Consider the following 16,170-nt stretch of genomic DNA (forward strand, 5'->3'; position numbering starts at 1 on the left):
TCTCTCTTGATCTCTCTTAGGTTTCCATTTTCATCTCCCATTATAATAGCCTTCCGATTCCAGTATAATGGTTTAAAAAGTCTTAAAATTCTGATTTTATTTGGTTTAAAATTTAAAAATGAATCTGTAAGTTCGTATAATAAAGTCTCTGGAGCTTTTTAACAGAGTATACAATAGAGTTTAAAAATAATTTTTTGATTTAGTAATTTTTGTTGTAGGTTAGAAATGAGTTAACGATTTCTAGCATTTAGCTGTTGTAAATATTTTTTTTCGCAAAATACCCCTGGACAATAGTATAAGAAATGCTGATTATAATTTTATCACAGGTTTAGATTACGGGGCTGATGAAGAAAACAAAGAATTATTTTGTGGTGTAGAAGATGGGATGTATTGACTATTGTGTGATGGTTTCAATATGTAATCCTTCTTTTTCTGTAGAGACCAGTGTGATGGAATTGCATTCCATCACAAAGAGCTGCCAGGATTCTCACTTCCTGGTCTGGGCTTCCCAGTACCAAACTGGCTCCAAGTTTTTAAAGGTTTCTTTGGCCCATAATGGCCGTGTGTGAGCCACACCCAGTATTGGTTGTTCAGTTGCCATCTGAGCTGAAGCACTGCCTCTGGAACCTGCCTGTGAGTTCCCTCTTGACCATGATCAGCAAAGGCCTGTAGGAGCTGTGCTTTTGCCTGTCATGGCACTAATTCTTCCAATTTCATCCAAGGTTGCCCTGACGGAGGCCATCTTCTCGCCCTCTGCTGGGAGTAATTGGTGCACTCAACACATTTGGAGTGGAGGGATTTTTTGAGATACTTGCAGCCCAGAGTTGATGCCCTTGCCTAGATAATTTGGGGGAGGTTCAAGCTGAAGGTAAAGGGGATGAAGGATTGTTTGAATTGGGAGGAGCTGGAAAACTACTTTTCAGATAAGAATCATAGACTTTAAGGTCAGAAGGGACCATTATGATCATCTAGTCTGACCTCCTGCACAATGCAGGCCACAGAATCTCACCCACCCACTCCTGTATCAAACCTGTGTCTGAGCCATTGAACTCCTCAAATCATGGTTTAAAGACTTCAAGGTGCAGAAAATCTTCCAGCAAGTGACCCGTGCCCCACGCTGCAGAGGAAGGCGAAAAACCCCCAGGGCCTCTGCCAATCTGCCCTGGAGGAAAATTCCTTCCTGACCCCAAATATGGCAATCAGCTAAACCCTGAGCATGTGGGCAAGACTCACCAGCCAGACACCCAGGAAAGAATTCTCTGTAGTAACTCAGATCCCACCCCATTTAACATCCCATCACAAGCTATTGGGCATATTTACCGCTAATAGTCAAAGACTAATTAATTGTCAAAATTAAGCTATCCCATTATACCATCCCCTCCATAAACGTATCAAGCTTAATCTTGAAGCCAGATGTGTCTTTTGCCCCCACTACTCCCCTTGGAAGGCTGTTCCAGAACTTCACTCCTCTGATGGTTAGAAACCTTCATCTAATTTCAAGTCTAAACTTCCTGGTGGCCAGTTTATATCCATTTGTTTTTGTGTCCACATTGATACTGAGCTTAAATAATTCCTCTCCCTCCCTGGTATTTATTCCTCCAATATATTTGTAGAGGGCAATCATATCTCCCCTCAGCCTTCTTTTGGTTAGGCTAAACAAGCCAAGCTCTTTGAGTCTCTTTTCATAAGACAGGTTTTCCATTCCTCGGCTCATCCTAGTAGCCCTTCTCTGCACCTGTTCCAGTTTGAATTCATCCTTCTTAAACATGAGAGACCAGAACTGCACACAGTATTCCAGATGAGGTCTCACCAGTGCCTTGTATAACGGTACTCTCTCTACTGGAAATACCTCGCCTGATGCATCCCAAGACTGCATTAGCTTTTTTTCACGGCCATATCACATTGGCGGCTCATAGTCATCCTGTGATCAACCAATACTCCAAGGTCCTTCTCCTCCTCTGTTACTTCCAACTGATGCGTCCTCAGCTTATAACAGTTCTTGTTATTAATCCCTAAATGCATGACCTTGCACTTTTCACTATTAAATTTCATCCTATTACTATTACTCCAGTTTAAGAGGTCATCCAGATCTTCCTCTATGATATCCCGTTCCTTCTCTGTATTGGCAATACCTCCCAATACCGTCATCCGCAAACTTTATTAGCACATTCCCACTTTTTGTGCCAAGGTCAGTAATAAAAAGATTAAATAAGATTGGTCCCAAAACCGACCCCTAAGGAACTCCACTAGTAACCTCTCTCCAGTCTGACAGTTCACCTTTCAGTATGACTCATTGTAGTCTCCCCTTTAACCAGTTCCTTATCCACTTTTCAATTTTCATATTGATCCCCATCTTTTCCAATTTAGCTAATAATTCCCCGTGTGGAACCATATTGAATGCCTTACTGAAATTGAGGTAAATTAGATCCACTGCATTTCCTTTGTCTAAGAAATCTGTTACCTTCTCAAAGGAGGAGATCAGGTTGGTTTGGCATGATCTACCTTTTGTAAAACCATGTTGTAATTTGTCCCAATTACAGTTGACCTCAATGTCCTTAACTACTTTCTCCTTCAACATTTTTTCCAAAACCTTGCATACTACATACAGATGTCAAACTAACAGGCCTGTAGTTGCCCGGATCACTTTTTTCCCCTTTCTTAAAGATAGGAACTATGTTGGCAATTCTCCAATCATACAGTACAACCCCTGAGTTTACAGATTCATTAAAAAATTCTTGCTAATGGGCTTGCAATTTCATGTGCCAGTTCCTTTAATATTCTTGGATGAAGATTATCTGGGCCCCCCCGATTTAGTCCCATTAAGCTATTCGAGTTTGGCTTCTACCTCGGATGCGGTAATATCTACCTCCATATCCTCATTCCCATTTGTCATCCTACCATTATCCCTAAGCTCCTCATTAGCTTCATTAAAGACTGAGGCAAAGTATTTGTTTAGATATTGGGCCATGCTTAGATTATTCTTAACCTCCACTATATCCTCAGTGTTTAGCGGTCCCACTTCTTCCTTCTTTGTTTTCTTCTTATTTATATGGCTATAGAACCTTTTACTATTGGTTTTAATTCCCTTTGCAAGGTCCAACTCTACATAGCTTTTGGCCTTTCTCACTGTATCCCTGCATGTTCTGACCTCAATAAGGTAGCTTTCCTTGCTGATCACTCCCATCTTCCACTCCTTTCTGCTTTTTCTTAATCAACTCTCTGAGATGCTTCCTCATCCAGCTTGGTCTACAACTCCCGCCTACGAATTTTTTCCCCTTTCTTGGGATGCAGGCTTCTGATAGCTTCTGCAACTTTGACTTGAAGTAATTCCAGGCCTCCTCCACCTTTAGATCCCCCAAGTTCTTCAGTCCAAATCCACTTCCCTAACTAATTTCCTTAATTTTTTAAAGTTAGCCCTTTTGAAATCAAACACCCTAGTCACAGATCTATTTTTGTTTGTCTACTCCAAGATACATTCACTGCAGCGGAATGAGATTTTGACTTCTCGTGGGAGGATCTAACATTTCTCCAGAAATGGTCCAAGCAGCAGGTCTTGTGTTGAAACATGTCCAGGAATCTAGAGGTGGCATGATGGATACCTTAGCCAAGTAACCTCATCCAATAAGGTTGCCATTCCTTTGCAACCTATTTTCAACCAGCTGGTGGAGGTTACAATAGATGCTTTACACAGCTGCCTGTGCCTTAATCTGTATAAAAGAAATATGTACTCCTTGAGGGTCATACTTATCCGGTCTTCTGTAATGGCGATGTTGTGATTTCTGTCGTGGGGCAGGAAAAGCTTGAGGATTTGCCTTTACACCAGGGAGAATTTCTTTGGGGAGCTGGCAGAGGCCTCATTGCATTCAGAAAATCAAGGTATCCCTGAATTCTCTGCCAGGTGCCTGCCCATAATACCCCTTCCACAAGAGCCAAAAGGAAAAATCACCACTTCATAAACCAGCATTTACTTTGTATTCAGGCTGCCAGAACCTTCTCTTGGCCCAAGTGTTCCTACTCTTACCCAAGTTGCCCTTGGTCATCTCTGACATGAGTCCTGAGCCTTGTTTAGAGGGACTACAAGCACAGGTTTCAGAAAATCCTCAGACTGTACACATACAAACCCCCATCCCAGCAAAGAATGGTGTTGGATTCCTTATCAGGAAAAGATACTAGCTCCTCCTGGCAAAGAGACCTTTCAAGCCTCTAACACTATGAAGAGAACTACTTGGTATTCAGAAAGACAAGAGAGATCTGACCCATCCTAGATATCAGTGACCTATATCAGTATTACTCATAGATTCGTATATAAGGCCAGAAGGGCCCACTGTGACCATCTAATCTGACTTCTTGTATGTTAGATAAAGGAAAGATTTACTGTGGGAGACATGTTCCTAGAAGAAGGCAACAGACTCTGTGCTCTGATCCTTTTGGACATTAACATGCACATAGGGATATTTCCAGTGCATATAAGAAATATCTTGTGTTTGTCATGGGGAAATAGCACCTCCAATTTCATGTGTTGTTTTTTGATTTGGCATCTACTGTGTCTCTTTGTGAAATGCTTGGCAGTAGTCATGGCTTTCCAAGCACCTTCCATCCAAACTGTAGTGGTGGCAGTTATGTAGAAGCAAGAGGAAGACCAAAGACAGGGTAGGCCCACTGCTTAGTGAAGAGGGAGAAACAGTAACAGGAAACTTGGAAATGGCAGAGATGCGTAATGACTTCTTTGTTTCGGTCTTCACCGAGAAGTCTGAAGGAATGCCTAACATAGTGAATGCTAATGGGAAGGGGGTAGGTTTAGCAGATAAAATAAAAAAAAACAAGTTAAAAATCACTTAGAAAAGTTAGATGCCTGCAAGTCACCAGGGCCTGATGAAATGCATCCTAGAATACTCAAGGACCTAGTAGAGGAGGTATCTGAGCCTCTAGCTATTATCTTTGGAAAATCATGGGAGACAGGAGAGATTCCAGAAGACTGGAAAAGGGCAAATATAGTGCCCATCTATAAAAAGGGAAATAAAAACAACCCAGGAAACTACAGACCAGTTAGTTTAACTTCTGTGCCAGGGAAGATAATGGAGCAAGTAATTAAGGAAATCCTCTGCAAACACTTGGAAGGTGGTAAGGTGATAGGGAACAGCCAGCATGGATTTGTGAAGAACAAATCATGTCAAACCAATCTGATAGCTTTCTTTGATAGGATAACGAGCCTTGTGGATAAGGGTAAAGCTGTGGATGTGGTATACCTAGACTTTAGTAAGGCATTTGATACGGTCTCGCATGATATTCTTATCGATAAACTAGGCAAATACAATTTAGATGGGGCTACTGTAAGGTGGGTGCATAACTGGCTGGATAACCGTACTCAGAGAGTTGTTATTAATGGTTCCCAATCCTGCTGGAAAGGCATAACGAGTGGGGTACCGCAGGGGTCTGTTTTGGGACCGGCGCTGTTCAATATCTTCATCAACGACTTAGATATTGGCATAGAAAGTAAGCTTATTAACTTTGCGGATGATACCAAACTGGGAGGGATTGCAACTGCTTTGGAGGACAGGGTCATAATTCAAAATGATCTGGACAAATTGGAGAAATGGGCTGAGGTAAACAGGATGAAGTTTAAAAAAGACAAATGCAAAGTGCTCCACTTAGGAAGGAAAAATCAGTTTCACACATACAGAATGGGAAGAGACTGTCTAGGAAGGAGTACGGCAGAAAGGGATCTAGGATCTATAGTGGACCACAAGCTAAATATGAGTCAACAGTGTGATGCTGTTGCAAAAAAAGCAAACATGATTCTGGGATGTATTAACAGGTGTGTTGTGAGCAAGACACGAGAAGTCATTCTTCCGCTCTACTCTGCTCTGGTTAGGCCTCAGCTGGGGTACTGTGTCCAGTTCTGGGTACCGCATTTTAAAAAAGATGTCGAGAAATTGGAAAGGGTCCTGAGAAGAGCAACAAGAATGATTAAAGGTCTTGAGAACATGACCTATGAAGGAAGGCTGAAAGAATTCGGTTTGTTTAGTTTGGAAAAGAGAAGACTGAGAGGGGACATGATAGGTATTTAAAAGGGTGTCCTAAGGAGGAGGGAGAAAACTTGTTCACCTTAGCCTCTAAGGATAGAACCAGAAGCAATGGGTTTAAACTGCAGCAAGGAAGGTCTAGGTTGGACATTAGGAAAAAGTTCCTAACTGTCAGGGTGGTTAAACACTGGAATAAATTGCCTAGGGAGGTTGTGGAATCTCCATCTCTGGAGATATTTAAGAATAGGTTAGATAAATGTCTATCAGGGATGGTCTAGACAGTATTTGGTCCTGCCATGCGGGCAGGGGACTGGACTCGATGACCTCTCGAGGTCCCTTCCAGTCCTAGAATCTATGAATCTATGTCAAGCTTGGAGTCAAGAGCCTCTGCCAGGGGATTTCACACCCAAGGAACTTGGTCTTTCCTCATAAAACCTTCCCTCGCATATTCGTGTTCTGGAGGAGTGTGGTTCTGAAAATATTAAGGATCTTACAAGGCATATCCCCAAAGGCAACCCAAATTGTAACAGACAATCAGGCCACCATATTTTGTATAAATGCACAGGGATGTGCTAAGCATTACCTTCAATGTCAGGATGCCTTGCATCTGTAGGAGTTTGGGGCGGGGGGGAGGTCTGTCCCCACAATATGCTTCTGGTTGCCATGTAATTAGCAGGGTAAAAAATACAGTTGGATATCTAATCAGTCTGTGACTGATATTCACAAATAGTCTTTATTAGGCAAGTGGTGGATCAAATCTTCCTTATAGAATCATAGAAATGTAGGACTGGGGAAACGGAGGCAGAGTGTGTGTAAGTTTATTGTTCAAAAGCACAGAACTGAGAATATAGAACTCAAGTCTCCTGACTCCTAGTCCTATGCCCTTTTTAAAGGCTGTTCCCACATCGGTCTGTAAAAGTGCTCTCTCAGCACCTCCAACCCCTAAATCAGAGTACAGTAACAGGGTTTTCCATCACCATCTTGATCACACAGAGTTATCCACCACAGGAAGAGGGGAATGTTTTTGCAGAAGGGGACGTAGTTCCTTAGTGGTGGAAGGAGGAAGAGTGGCTGCGGAGAGACTGGTTGACCCTTCCCAAACAGTGCAACTGCCACATAATTTTTCTTATACACACTCTTGCCACTCTGTCCCTGATCTTTATTTGAAGGGGAAAAAAATAATTGGGCAATCCATTCAGTGAGATATCACCTTTTATGTAGAGCGGAATGCAATGAATTGTTACAGTTTTTTGTCCTATGGAAGGGAATAGCATCTTCAAAATAAGTGTCTTTATTACTAAATTTTCTCTACAGAGATTGAGACTGTGCAGAAGCCTAAATTTTTATGCAAAAGTGAGCCTCTTCCACAGATTCTTTCCTCAGATGATATGTCTCCTTTACCTGGCATTTGGACTTGACAAATAAGTTTTAGGTGTTTAATAAACTCCCCTTTACCTGCAAGGATTTACTGCACCATACCAGCTGAGTGACATGGAGCTATACATTCTTTGGTTGTAGAGGGTGATGAAAACAATTTCACTAATTTTGTTTTACCAAGTGTTATATTTGTATTTTATTAAATATGGATTCCTGTCAGGCTTTGTAAAACAAGCTTTTATTTAATTTGCTTCATAGACCTGCTTCATAGATGTGTTTGTATGTACATTTACACTCTCAAAAATCAGTTCTTGTTGGTCCTTTTTTTTTTTTTAAAGGAGGTAGGAGCAAGAATTGGCGTAAGATGTATGAGATAACTATGGAAAACTTGGTCCTGTAGTTAGAGCATACTTATCACTTCATGTCTCAGTTCACATCTGTTTAAGTTATCGGTTTTCAGCTTTTAGTTTCCCTGGCAATGAAAGCAAACACCATATTACTACAACTTCTAACAATAACTCCCTGTTTCAGTATTCTGCTAAACTGAACTGGCCCCAGAGAAATTCACATAAAATCATTCTCTGTAACTAGCTGTATTTCATGTGGACACTATCTGTATAATAATTATGTATTTGTGATACCCACATGCCCTACAAGGCCATTAGTGTGCGTGTACACATAGACACTTGCTTCTGATAATATCCAGTGCGAACACTCTGGGTAATATAAACTCTATAAAAAGTGGAAAATACACACACCCATGGTCATGGCAGTATTCCACAGTTCTAATATCATACAGTTAAAATGCCCAAAAAACAAACAAACCCCAAAACAAAAAAAACAAAGCAGGAAGTTCAAAAATAATTATAGAAACACCTTACTTGCTGCTGTATAGTTGAAGCTTTTATCCCCTCTTCCCACCCCCCAAGAGATTTTAAAACTTGAGTAGAAAATAAACGGTGGGGTGAACAGGAGACTCTGCTTAGAGTGAATTGTCAAATAGCAGGTCCAATACTTAGAGACAATGATGAGCTCCCTTAGCTACTTTCTAAGCATATACCATGCTGTGCTTGGTGCACAAGCTGCTTTAAGCTGTAACTCTGTATTTCCTGGCTTTTATAGGAGCAATTTACACTGTTAAAGGCTACGTTTGTGTGTTGGGAGGGGTGAGGGGGTAAACTATATACTATTCCCTTAGATTTCTGCCACTATCATATCTGCTGGTTGTTTCCAGTTGGAATACACACAGCACATAAAGAACCTTTAGAAAAGTGAAGAGTGCAGAGAGAATGCATTGTAAAAGATCGAGGGAAATAATCATATGGACAGTCTAGAGGAGTAGTGGCTATATGATTCTGATGTAGAAGTACACAAAACAGGGTGGCTAACTAAAAACTAGTAATAATGTATTTCAGTAGAGAAAAGAAAAATGGAGTCTGTGTGACTAACTTGGCCTGGAGCCAAGTATGGCTGAGCACTGCTCACTCTGAAGCCAGCAAGCCCTGCTTCCAGTCAGTCAAAGAGGTAAAATACAAAGCAGTGATATCCCTTCCCCCACGCTCCTATTGGTATGAATGCTGTCACCATAAATACCATACTAAAAGTTTTGTGAAAATAATTATTTTGCTTAAGAACATAAGAATGGCCATACTGGTCCATCTAGCCTCATATCTTGTCTCCAACAGTGGCCAGTACCAGAGCTTCAGGGGGAGTATACAGAACATAGCAGTTTTGGAGAGATCTACCCAGTCTTCCCCTCCTGGTTTCTGGCCGTCAGAGGTTCAGGGACACTCAGAGCATGGAGTTACATCCCTGACCATCTTGGCTAATAGCCATTGATGGACCTATCCTCCATGAATTTATCTAATTCTTCTTTGAATCCAGCTATACTTTTGGCCATCACAACATCCCATGGCAATGAGTTCTACAAGTTAATTGTGTGTTGTGTGAAAAAGTGCTTTCCCTTGTTGGTATTAAACTTACTGCCTATTAATTTAATCCGGTGACCTCTGTTTTTTGTATTGTGGGAAAAGTTAAATAACACTTCTGTATTCACTTTTTCCACAACATTCATGATTTTATAGACCTCTGTTATATCCGCCCTCATCTGAACAGCCCTAATATTTTTTAGTATCCTCATATGGAAGCCATTCCATACTCTTGACCACCTTCATTGCCCTTCCCTGAACCTTTCCAATTCTGCTTTTTGAGATGGGGTGAACAGAAATGAACATATTAAATACATTGTGTGGCTGCACCATGTATTTACATAGTGGTATTATATTTTCTACATTCTTTTTATCCTTTTCCTAATAGTTCCTAACATTCTATTAGCTTTGTTGACCACTGCTGTGCATTGAGCTGAAGTTTTCAGAGAACTGTCCACAATGACTCCTTGATCTTTCTTGAATAGTAACAACTAATTGAGAACTACACGTGTGTGTAATTGAGCTTATTTTTTCCAGTGTGCATTACTTTGACCTGTCAAGGTTGAATTTCATATGTCACTTTGTTGTCCAGTCACCCAGTTTTGTGAGATCTGCCTGTAAATCTTAGTTAAGTCCAAAGCAGACTACAGTCTTGAAACTATCCAGATTATTTGAATATGTTGAACGGCACAGGTCAAAGTATGTATCCTTGGGGGATCCCGCTGTTTACCCCTCTCCATTGTGGAAAAGCTCACCACTTATTCCTACCCTTGGTTTTTCTGTATTTTTAGCTAGTTACTGATCCATGAGAGAATCTTCCCTGTTATCCCATGACTAATTAGTTCCCTTAAGAGTTGGTGAGGGACCTTTGTCAAGGCTTTCTGGAAATCCAAGTACTCTGTCAACTGGGTCATGCTTATCCATCTGCTTGTTGACACCCTCAAAGAATTCTAATGCATTGATGAGGCATGATTTCCTTTTTCTTCCCCCCAATATGTTACATTCATCTATGCGTCTAATCATTCTGTTCTTTACTATAGTTTCTACCAGTTTGCCCAGCAATGAAGTGAGGTATACTGTCCTGTAATTGCCAGGATCACCTCTGGAGCCCTTTTTAAAAACTGTTGTTACATTAGCTGCCTTCCAGTTATCTGGTACAGAGGTTTGTTTCAGCAATAGGTTTCAAATTACAGTTAGTCGTTCTGCAATTTCATATTTGAGTTCCTTCTGAACTCTTGGGTGAAAACCATCTTGTCCTGCTGTGATATCTTGAAAATTCAACTTTCCTGTAAAATATTGAACATAAATTGCTCCCCCCCCAAAAAAAAAGTGGTAATAAAAATTGTTACAGACTGCATTTGTCTGGATAAGTTTGCCAATCATATAACCTAAATTGGACCCACCCAGCCATGCTGCTTCCATATGGCCTGCGGTATGGAATGTTGAATTGGCCTGACTGGAAGCAACTCCGTCTGTCAATGACTAAAGGGCAAGTGATATCTTCAAAACTTCCAAGTATGGCTTGGTAGCCTAGTTAATTTTATGAATGCTTGAAGAATGTTTAACTGATCCATCAAGAGACCCAGGAAGATTGCATAGGGCTACCAGTGACTTTAAACCAAGCATATGGAATATAGCCATTGTATTGGAGCTATATAGGGGTGCACATCACAAATCCGTCACATCACAAATCCGTCACACTGTTTTGGATACATTTGGCCTGGATCTGGAAATTGCAGGTGATTGAGGTTAGGAAGTGGCTTTATGGAGCTAAGTGAGGGAGTCTTCCCACACCTTCTTTCTGCTTGCACACTGTACTTGACTGAAACCACTACTCCCTCTGAAGCTCCCTATTAGCTGCTGAGTGTAGATGTTCAGAAAGCTATAACCACAGACGCTTAGATATTATGGTGATGGAAGCCAAATACTTAGATAGATATATGGTTATACTGGGCCTGGACTTTCACTAGCAGTAACTTTCTCTCTCCAATTATTATTATTATTATTATTTTTTTATTAAAGAAAAATGTTGAAACACATTGGGTGGTATGTGGCAGACATTCTGGTGGAACTGTCCTTAAACAATAAATGGTTTTCAATAAATGCATACCATGTTACTATGAATTTATAGAAGGAAACTAACTAGCTGTACTATTGGGCAAGAACAGTGGTCAAGCGACTTTTTTGTAATGCATTTGAATTTTAAAATATTTTTCTGGTTAACTTTACCAGTAAGAAATTACGTTTGTATTTCAGTAATCACTTGGGGAAGAGCCTGCAATTGCTGATGGACAGAGTGGATGAAATGAGCCAGGATATAGTTAAATACAACACTTACCTGAGGAACACAAGCAAGCAGCAGCAGCAGAAACACCAGGTTGGTAGCTGAGAGAAGCTGAATCAAAGCTTTTTTTCCCACAAAATAAGGGTGAAGCATCATACAAGGCTACATTTAATACCATTCAAACTACACTTTAGAAGTTCCCTGCATGTCAGCTGCTACATATAGAGGTTTGTTCAGAAAGCTAACTTCTGTGCATTATTTGAAACTCTTTGCCCCAAACATCTGCCTACTTAAAACAGAGAGATGGTAACATCAGGTGACAAACTCTGTATTCACTTTGTATTGCCAAGATTATGTGAATAATGCAGAGAGGCATTTATTTGGAAAATCCGAGTGAAGTAGCTTCCAGGGTGTTGCACCTCATTTCTTTACTAACTTTAATTGCTTTAGTAGTGGATCATTGCAGTGTAGTTAACAGTCTGTACTTCATTTAAAAAACGGAGCAATTGTGATTAAGAGCAAGCAATTTTGATAAGAAACAAGAAACCAGCTGCTGAGAAGTGGATGGTGCAATGTAATGTAACTCCCTCACATACAGATAAATGAATGTTTAACCTTTTCTTCATTGATGTGGCCTGAAGACCACATTTGTCATTGCTGCTGAAAAATTGTTGATTGACAACATTTCGTACCTGATAGCATACTGAAATGCATCCAGGTACCTCTGCGCTGATGTATCAAACTAATGATTAAAATATCCTGTGTATCTTTTGGCCTTCAGATTTAAATATATTTGCTATGAGTTTAAGTGAGCAAGATACCGATTAAAGTTTATGCCTTTACTATCTGCATATATCTAGCTAATCCCAATATATATTTTTATATCTATGGTACCATACAAAATACGTTAAATGGCTTCTAAAATTTTTACATCTCTTTAAACATAAATGTAACATTTCTTTATAGTTTAGTTTAAGCACCATTTTTGTAAAAACATAAATATTCAGCTAATGGCTGAAAAAATGGTCTTGCTTCACTTAATTTAAAAATATTGTAAAAATAGAATTGAAGAGGAAAGAACTATAAGAGCAAGCTGTAAACACCTTCTTCTAGTCAAATTACTTAATTTCTTCCTTCTAGTGGCCCATACAGTAATGACTTCTAAGTGGCAACATCATACCCAAGCACTTGTAATGGATAAAAGAACTAATAAAGCTTGAGATGTACTGATGGGCAATAACTTGTTTTAATCAACTCTGTATCGTTAATTTGTGGTTTTCACTCTTCAGCTGAAGAACATTAATAAGGGGTCTTTTCCCCCTGCCATATAGCAACAACATTGTGTTGACGTAGGACTTAGGAATTTCTAAATTTGTATTTATTTATTTTTAACTGCTGCAAAATTACATAAAGAATTGGCTTCTTGTACACTCTTAAATTCTAGTCACTCATTTGACTATGTTTGAGAAAATTGAGTCTTTTGCACCCTGCTGATCTTTCTATCAAATATACTGCTGACTTAGCTTCAGTAAAAATGGATTTTAACCCCCTTCCAATACAGAATGCTACAGTACATCTTTCTGCTTACAAAAGTCCCAACTCAAAAGTAAAGTTAAACATATTTTTTATAAAACCCCTATTGATATATAGGCATGTTGAATGTAGTTAATTTCAGTTTGTACTTTTGGGGGATTGGACAGGATCTATTAAATAAAATCCACAAATGGGTGAAGTAACTCCTTTAATTTCTTTGTTGGCTGCATTTGAGAAGCTTCTCTTTAGTCAGCTATACTTGTGTTAAGAATCCTACCACCATCTGTGTTTCTTGCATTGTTTCCAGTACCAACAGAGACGTCAGCAAGAAAACTTACAGCGACAGAGTCGAGGAGAGCCTCCGCTTCCTGAAGAGGACATGAGCAAACTGTTCAAACCTCCACAGCCCCCTGCCAGAATGGATTCACTGCTTATTGCAGGTAATGGTTCTGGAGATCTTTCTCACTTCGTAGCCACAGGAAAAATATAGTTGTTACCCTTAATATCCTGCTTTCACTTTACATATGATGTCATGTGATATCTCAGTGTTTGCACTGTTTCCCTTTGCTTAGTCTCTCTAGGGAAATACCTAAGAAATATAACAAATGCTGATGAAAAATTTTGTAGCCTAAGTTTAAAGGTAACCACAGTATTAAACTGAAATAGAGACATAAAGCTAGTTTGTAGGGGAGAGCTTTAAATTTGTGTGGATGTGGGGATCATGCACTTTTATCTCCACTTCAGATCTAGTTCTTTCACAGCTGGGAGAATTAAATCTGGCCAGGTGGAGCTCTAGGTGAAGAATAGTTTCATTTTCTCTCCCAGCCCCAAGGTAACTGAAGAAGTGAGTGGAAACAGAGCATTGGCTTTCCCTACACATTCAGATCTCACCTCTTGTGCAGCCACTGATTGCCACACCTGACTCTGGCTCGTCTCCCATTTCCTGTGCTTGGTAGGACATGCAAGACAGATACCAGAGATGCAGAAACATAGAACCCAAGCTGCCAGGCCCTCCTCTCTCCCCCCCCCCGCCCAAGAGTCCTAGGATGGGAGACATGATGAGAAAGAGAATTGCTTAATTTTAGGATGAGGTTTATATTTGAGTTTCTTCTGCTTGTTGAGCCAATTGACTGTTGCCACTAATTGGATGGCATTCACTTGAAAGGCACTCAGATATATTAGCTCCCTAATATTTTGAATTCTCACGCCATTTGAAAGTAACTTGGAAGGTTTTTACACACACCATATACAGAGAGCGAGAGAGAGAATTAGAATAAAGCCCTGTGTAGTCTGGTGCAGTGGAAGGAATGAGCAACTAACCGATCACACAAATACAAAATTAAAAGAATTGGCCCTTAGTCTTGTTGCTTGAAACAATTCAAATGAGGGAAAAAACAAACTTCAGTGAGTCACTTTTTTAGTATAGTTCTAAAACAATAAGTGCCCTGGTTTATTAATCCTTCTGAGGTCTCCAGAATTTTGAGTGTTGTCTTGGTACAATTTGTCTTGGATAATGAATCTTAGCAGCACAATGCTACTTGAAAAATACATGCTAACATAGTTTTATGAAATGTAATAGAGAAATTGAGTGTGCATGCTTTTATGATGGTGGGTTATGGCTCAGTCTTCTACAAGAAGGGAAAGTGAAAACAATTATACTCCAAAGCAAAAACAGCCTTCAGCCAAAACACTTTCTCCATTTGTTCTCGTTAGCATAGTTGGGGAAGAACTGAAAGCATCCACTTCTTTAATTCATATGGAGTTAAGTTTGGAGATAAAGAATAAAACTTAACTGTTTTGTCTCTGAGTCATTTAAAAACTTTTAAATAGAGCATTAAATTGAAAGTTTATTGGTCTGCTAGACAGTCTTAATTTTGATTAAACTGGCTTTGTTTTGCTATTCCTAACAGGATAAATAACTTGTAGCAGCACTTGTGTAAAAATGGTTTTATGGAGATGTTTGATCTGTATAGCACTGACAAGTCTTCATAGCCTGAGGATTTTTGAAATTGCTAATAAAGTGAAATATTTGGTGAAAACATGGCCAACTAAATGTCAGATGGGAGAGTTTTCAAACTAATAGTGGAACATATATGATGATTCTTTTTTAACTGGGACAGCAAATGAGTAAGGATAAAACTGAAATTTAGCCTTGCGGTGTTTTTAGGGCTTCTAAATTCAGTTAATTGATGTGGTTAAGCATCCAACACAGCACCATGAACTCTTTATATCGTTCAGCTGTCTTTTCTGAAGTTGCATGTGATGCAACTTTTTTGGAATTAAAATTGGATTTTGCTTACAGGAGTGATAATTCATTTTAATGCATACTAACTTATCCATTCAGCTTATTTGATTTACTGTTCTTCCTAACTCTATTTGTGTATTTAAAAACTCTTTCCAATCCCGAAGCATAGGAGTGGTCAAATTGTGCAGGATGCTGCTCTACCTTATATAAATGGTATGTTTTAATAATAATTGCTCTTTGAATTTTTAAATTGTAATCAGAGTTTTTTGTGTTTTTTCCTGTTGACAGGTCAGATTAATACCTATTGCCAGAATATCAAGGAGTTTACTGCACAGAACCTGGGCAAACTCTTCATGGCACAGGCTCTTCAAGAGTACAATAACTAAAGAGAAAAAATCTGGTATTTGATATAATCTCCAACAAAAGGAGATGCCCTGACTCTCAGTTTATACTTCTGACAACACTTTTAAAAACATTGTTTGTGTATTGGAAAAATATCTTGTGAAACCAAGGCACACAGGTTTGCCTAGAATTCTCTTCTAAAGAAAAATAAAAGCAAATTTTAACACTTTTGTTTGGCATTTCTTTATTTGTTGTCCAGATTAGACTGGAATTTTCCATGGTGGGTTTTCTTAACACTCAATATTAATTAATTCATGTTGCGTGTCCTACTATGTTAATTTGTACCAAACAATAATACATGTATTTAACTTGGAAACTAGGAATAAAAAATACCTCATATATTCAACATGGCTGAGTTAACTTTGCAGGAGAAATCTT

At 39.4% G+C, this 16,170-nt stretch overlaps 1 protein-coding gene across 1 annotated transcript in view; it reads left to right on the forward strand.

Annotated features, from left to right (window-relative positions):
- The window catches only part of EIF3H (eukaryotic translation initiation factor 3 subunit H), a 142,467-nt gene extending 126,509 nt beyond the window's left edge, over positions 1 to 15,958 (forward strand). Inside the window, exons 6-8 of the mRNA XM_054019857.1 lie at positions 11,585 to 11,705; positions 13,453 to 13,585; positions 15,679 to 15,958. Coding sequence (XP_053875832.1) covers positions 11,585 to 11,705; positions 13,453 to 13,585; positions 15,679 to 15,776 — 352 coding nt within the window. The 3' untranslated portion in view covers positions 15,777 to 15,958. The remainder of the gene's footprint in view (positions 1 to 11,584; positions 11,706 to 13,452; positions 13,586 to 15,678) is intronic.
- Positions 15,959 to 16,170: the final 212 nt, after the last annotated feature.

Source organism: Malaclemys terrapin, chromosome 2 (genome assembly GCF_027887155.1).
Source record: "Malaclemys terrapin pileata isolate rMalTer1 chromosome 2, rMalTer1.hap1, whole genome shotgun sequence".
In the NCBI taxonomy this organism is placed as follows: Eukaryota; Metazoa; Chordata; order Testudines; family Emydidae; genus Malaclemys; species Malaclemys terrapin.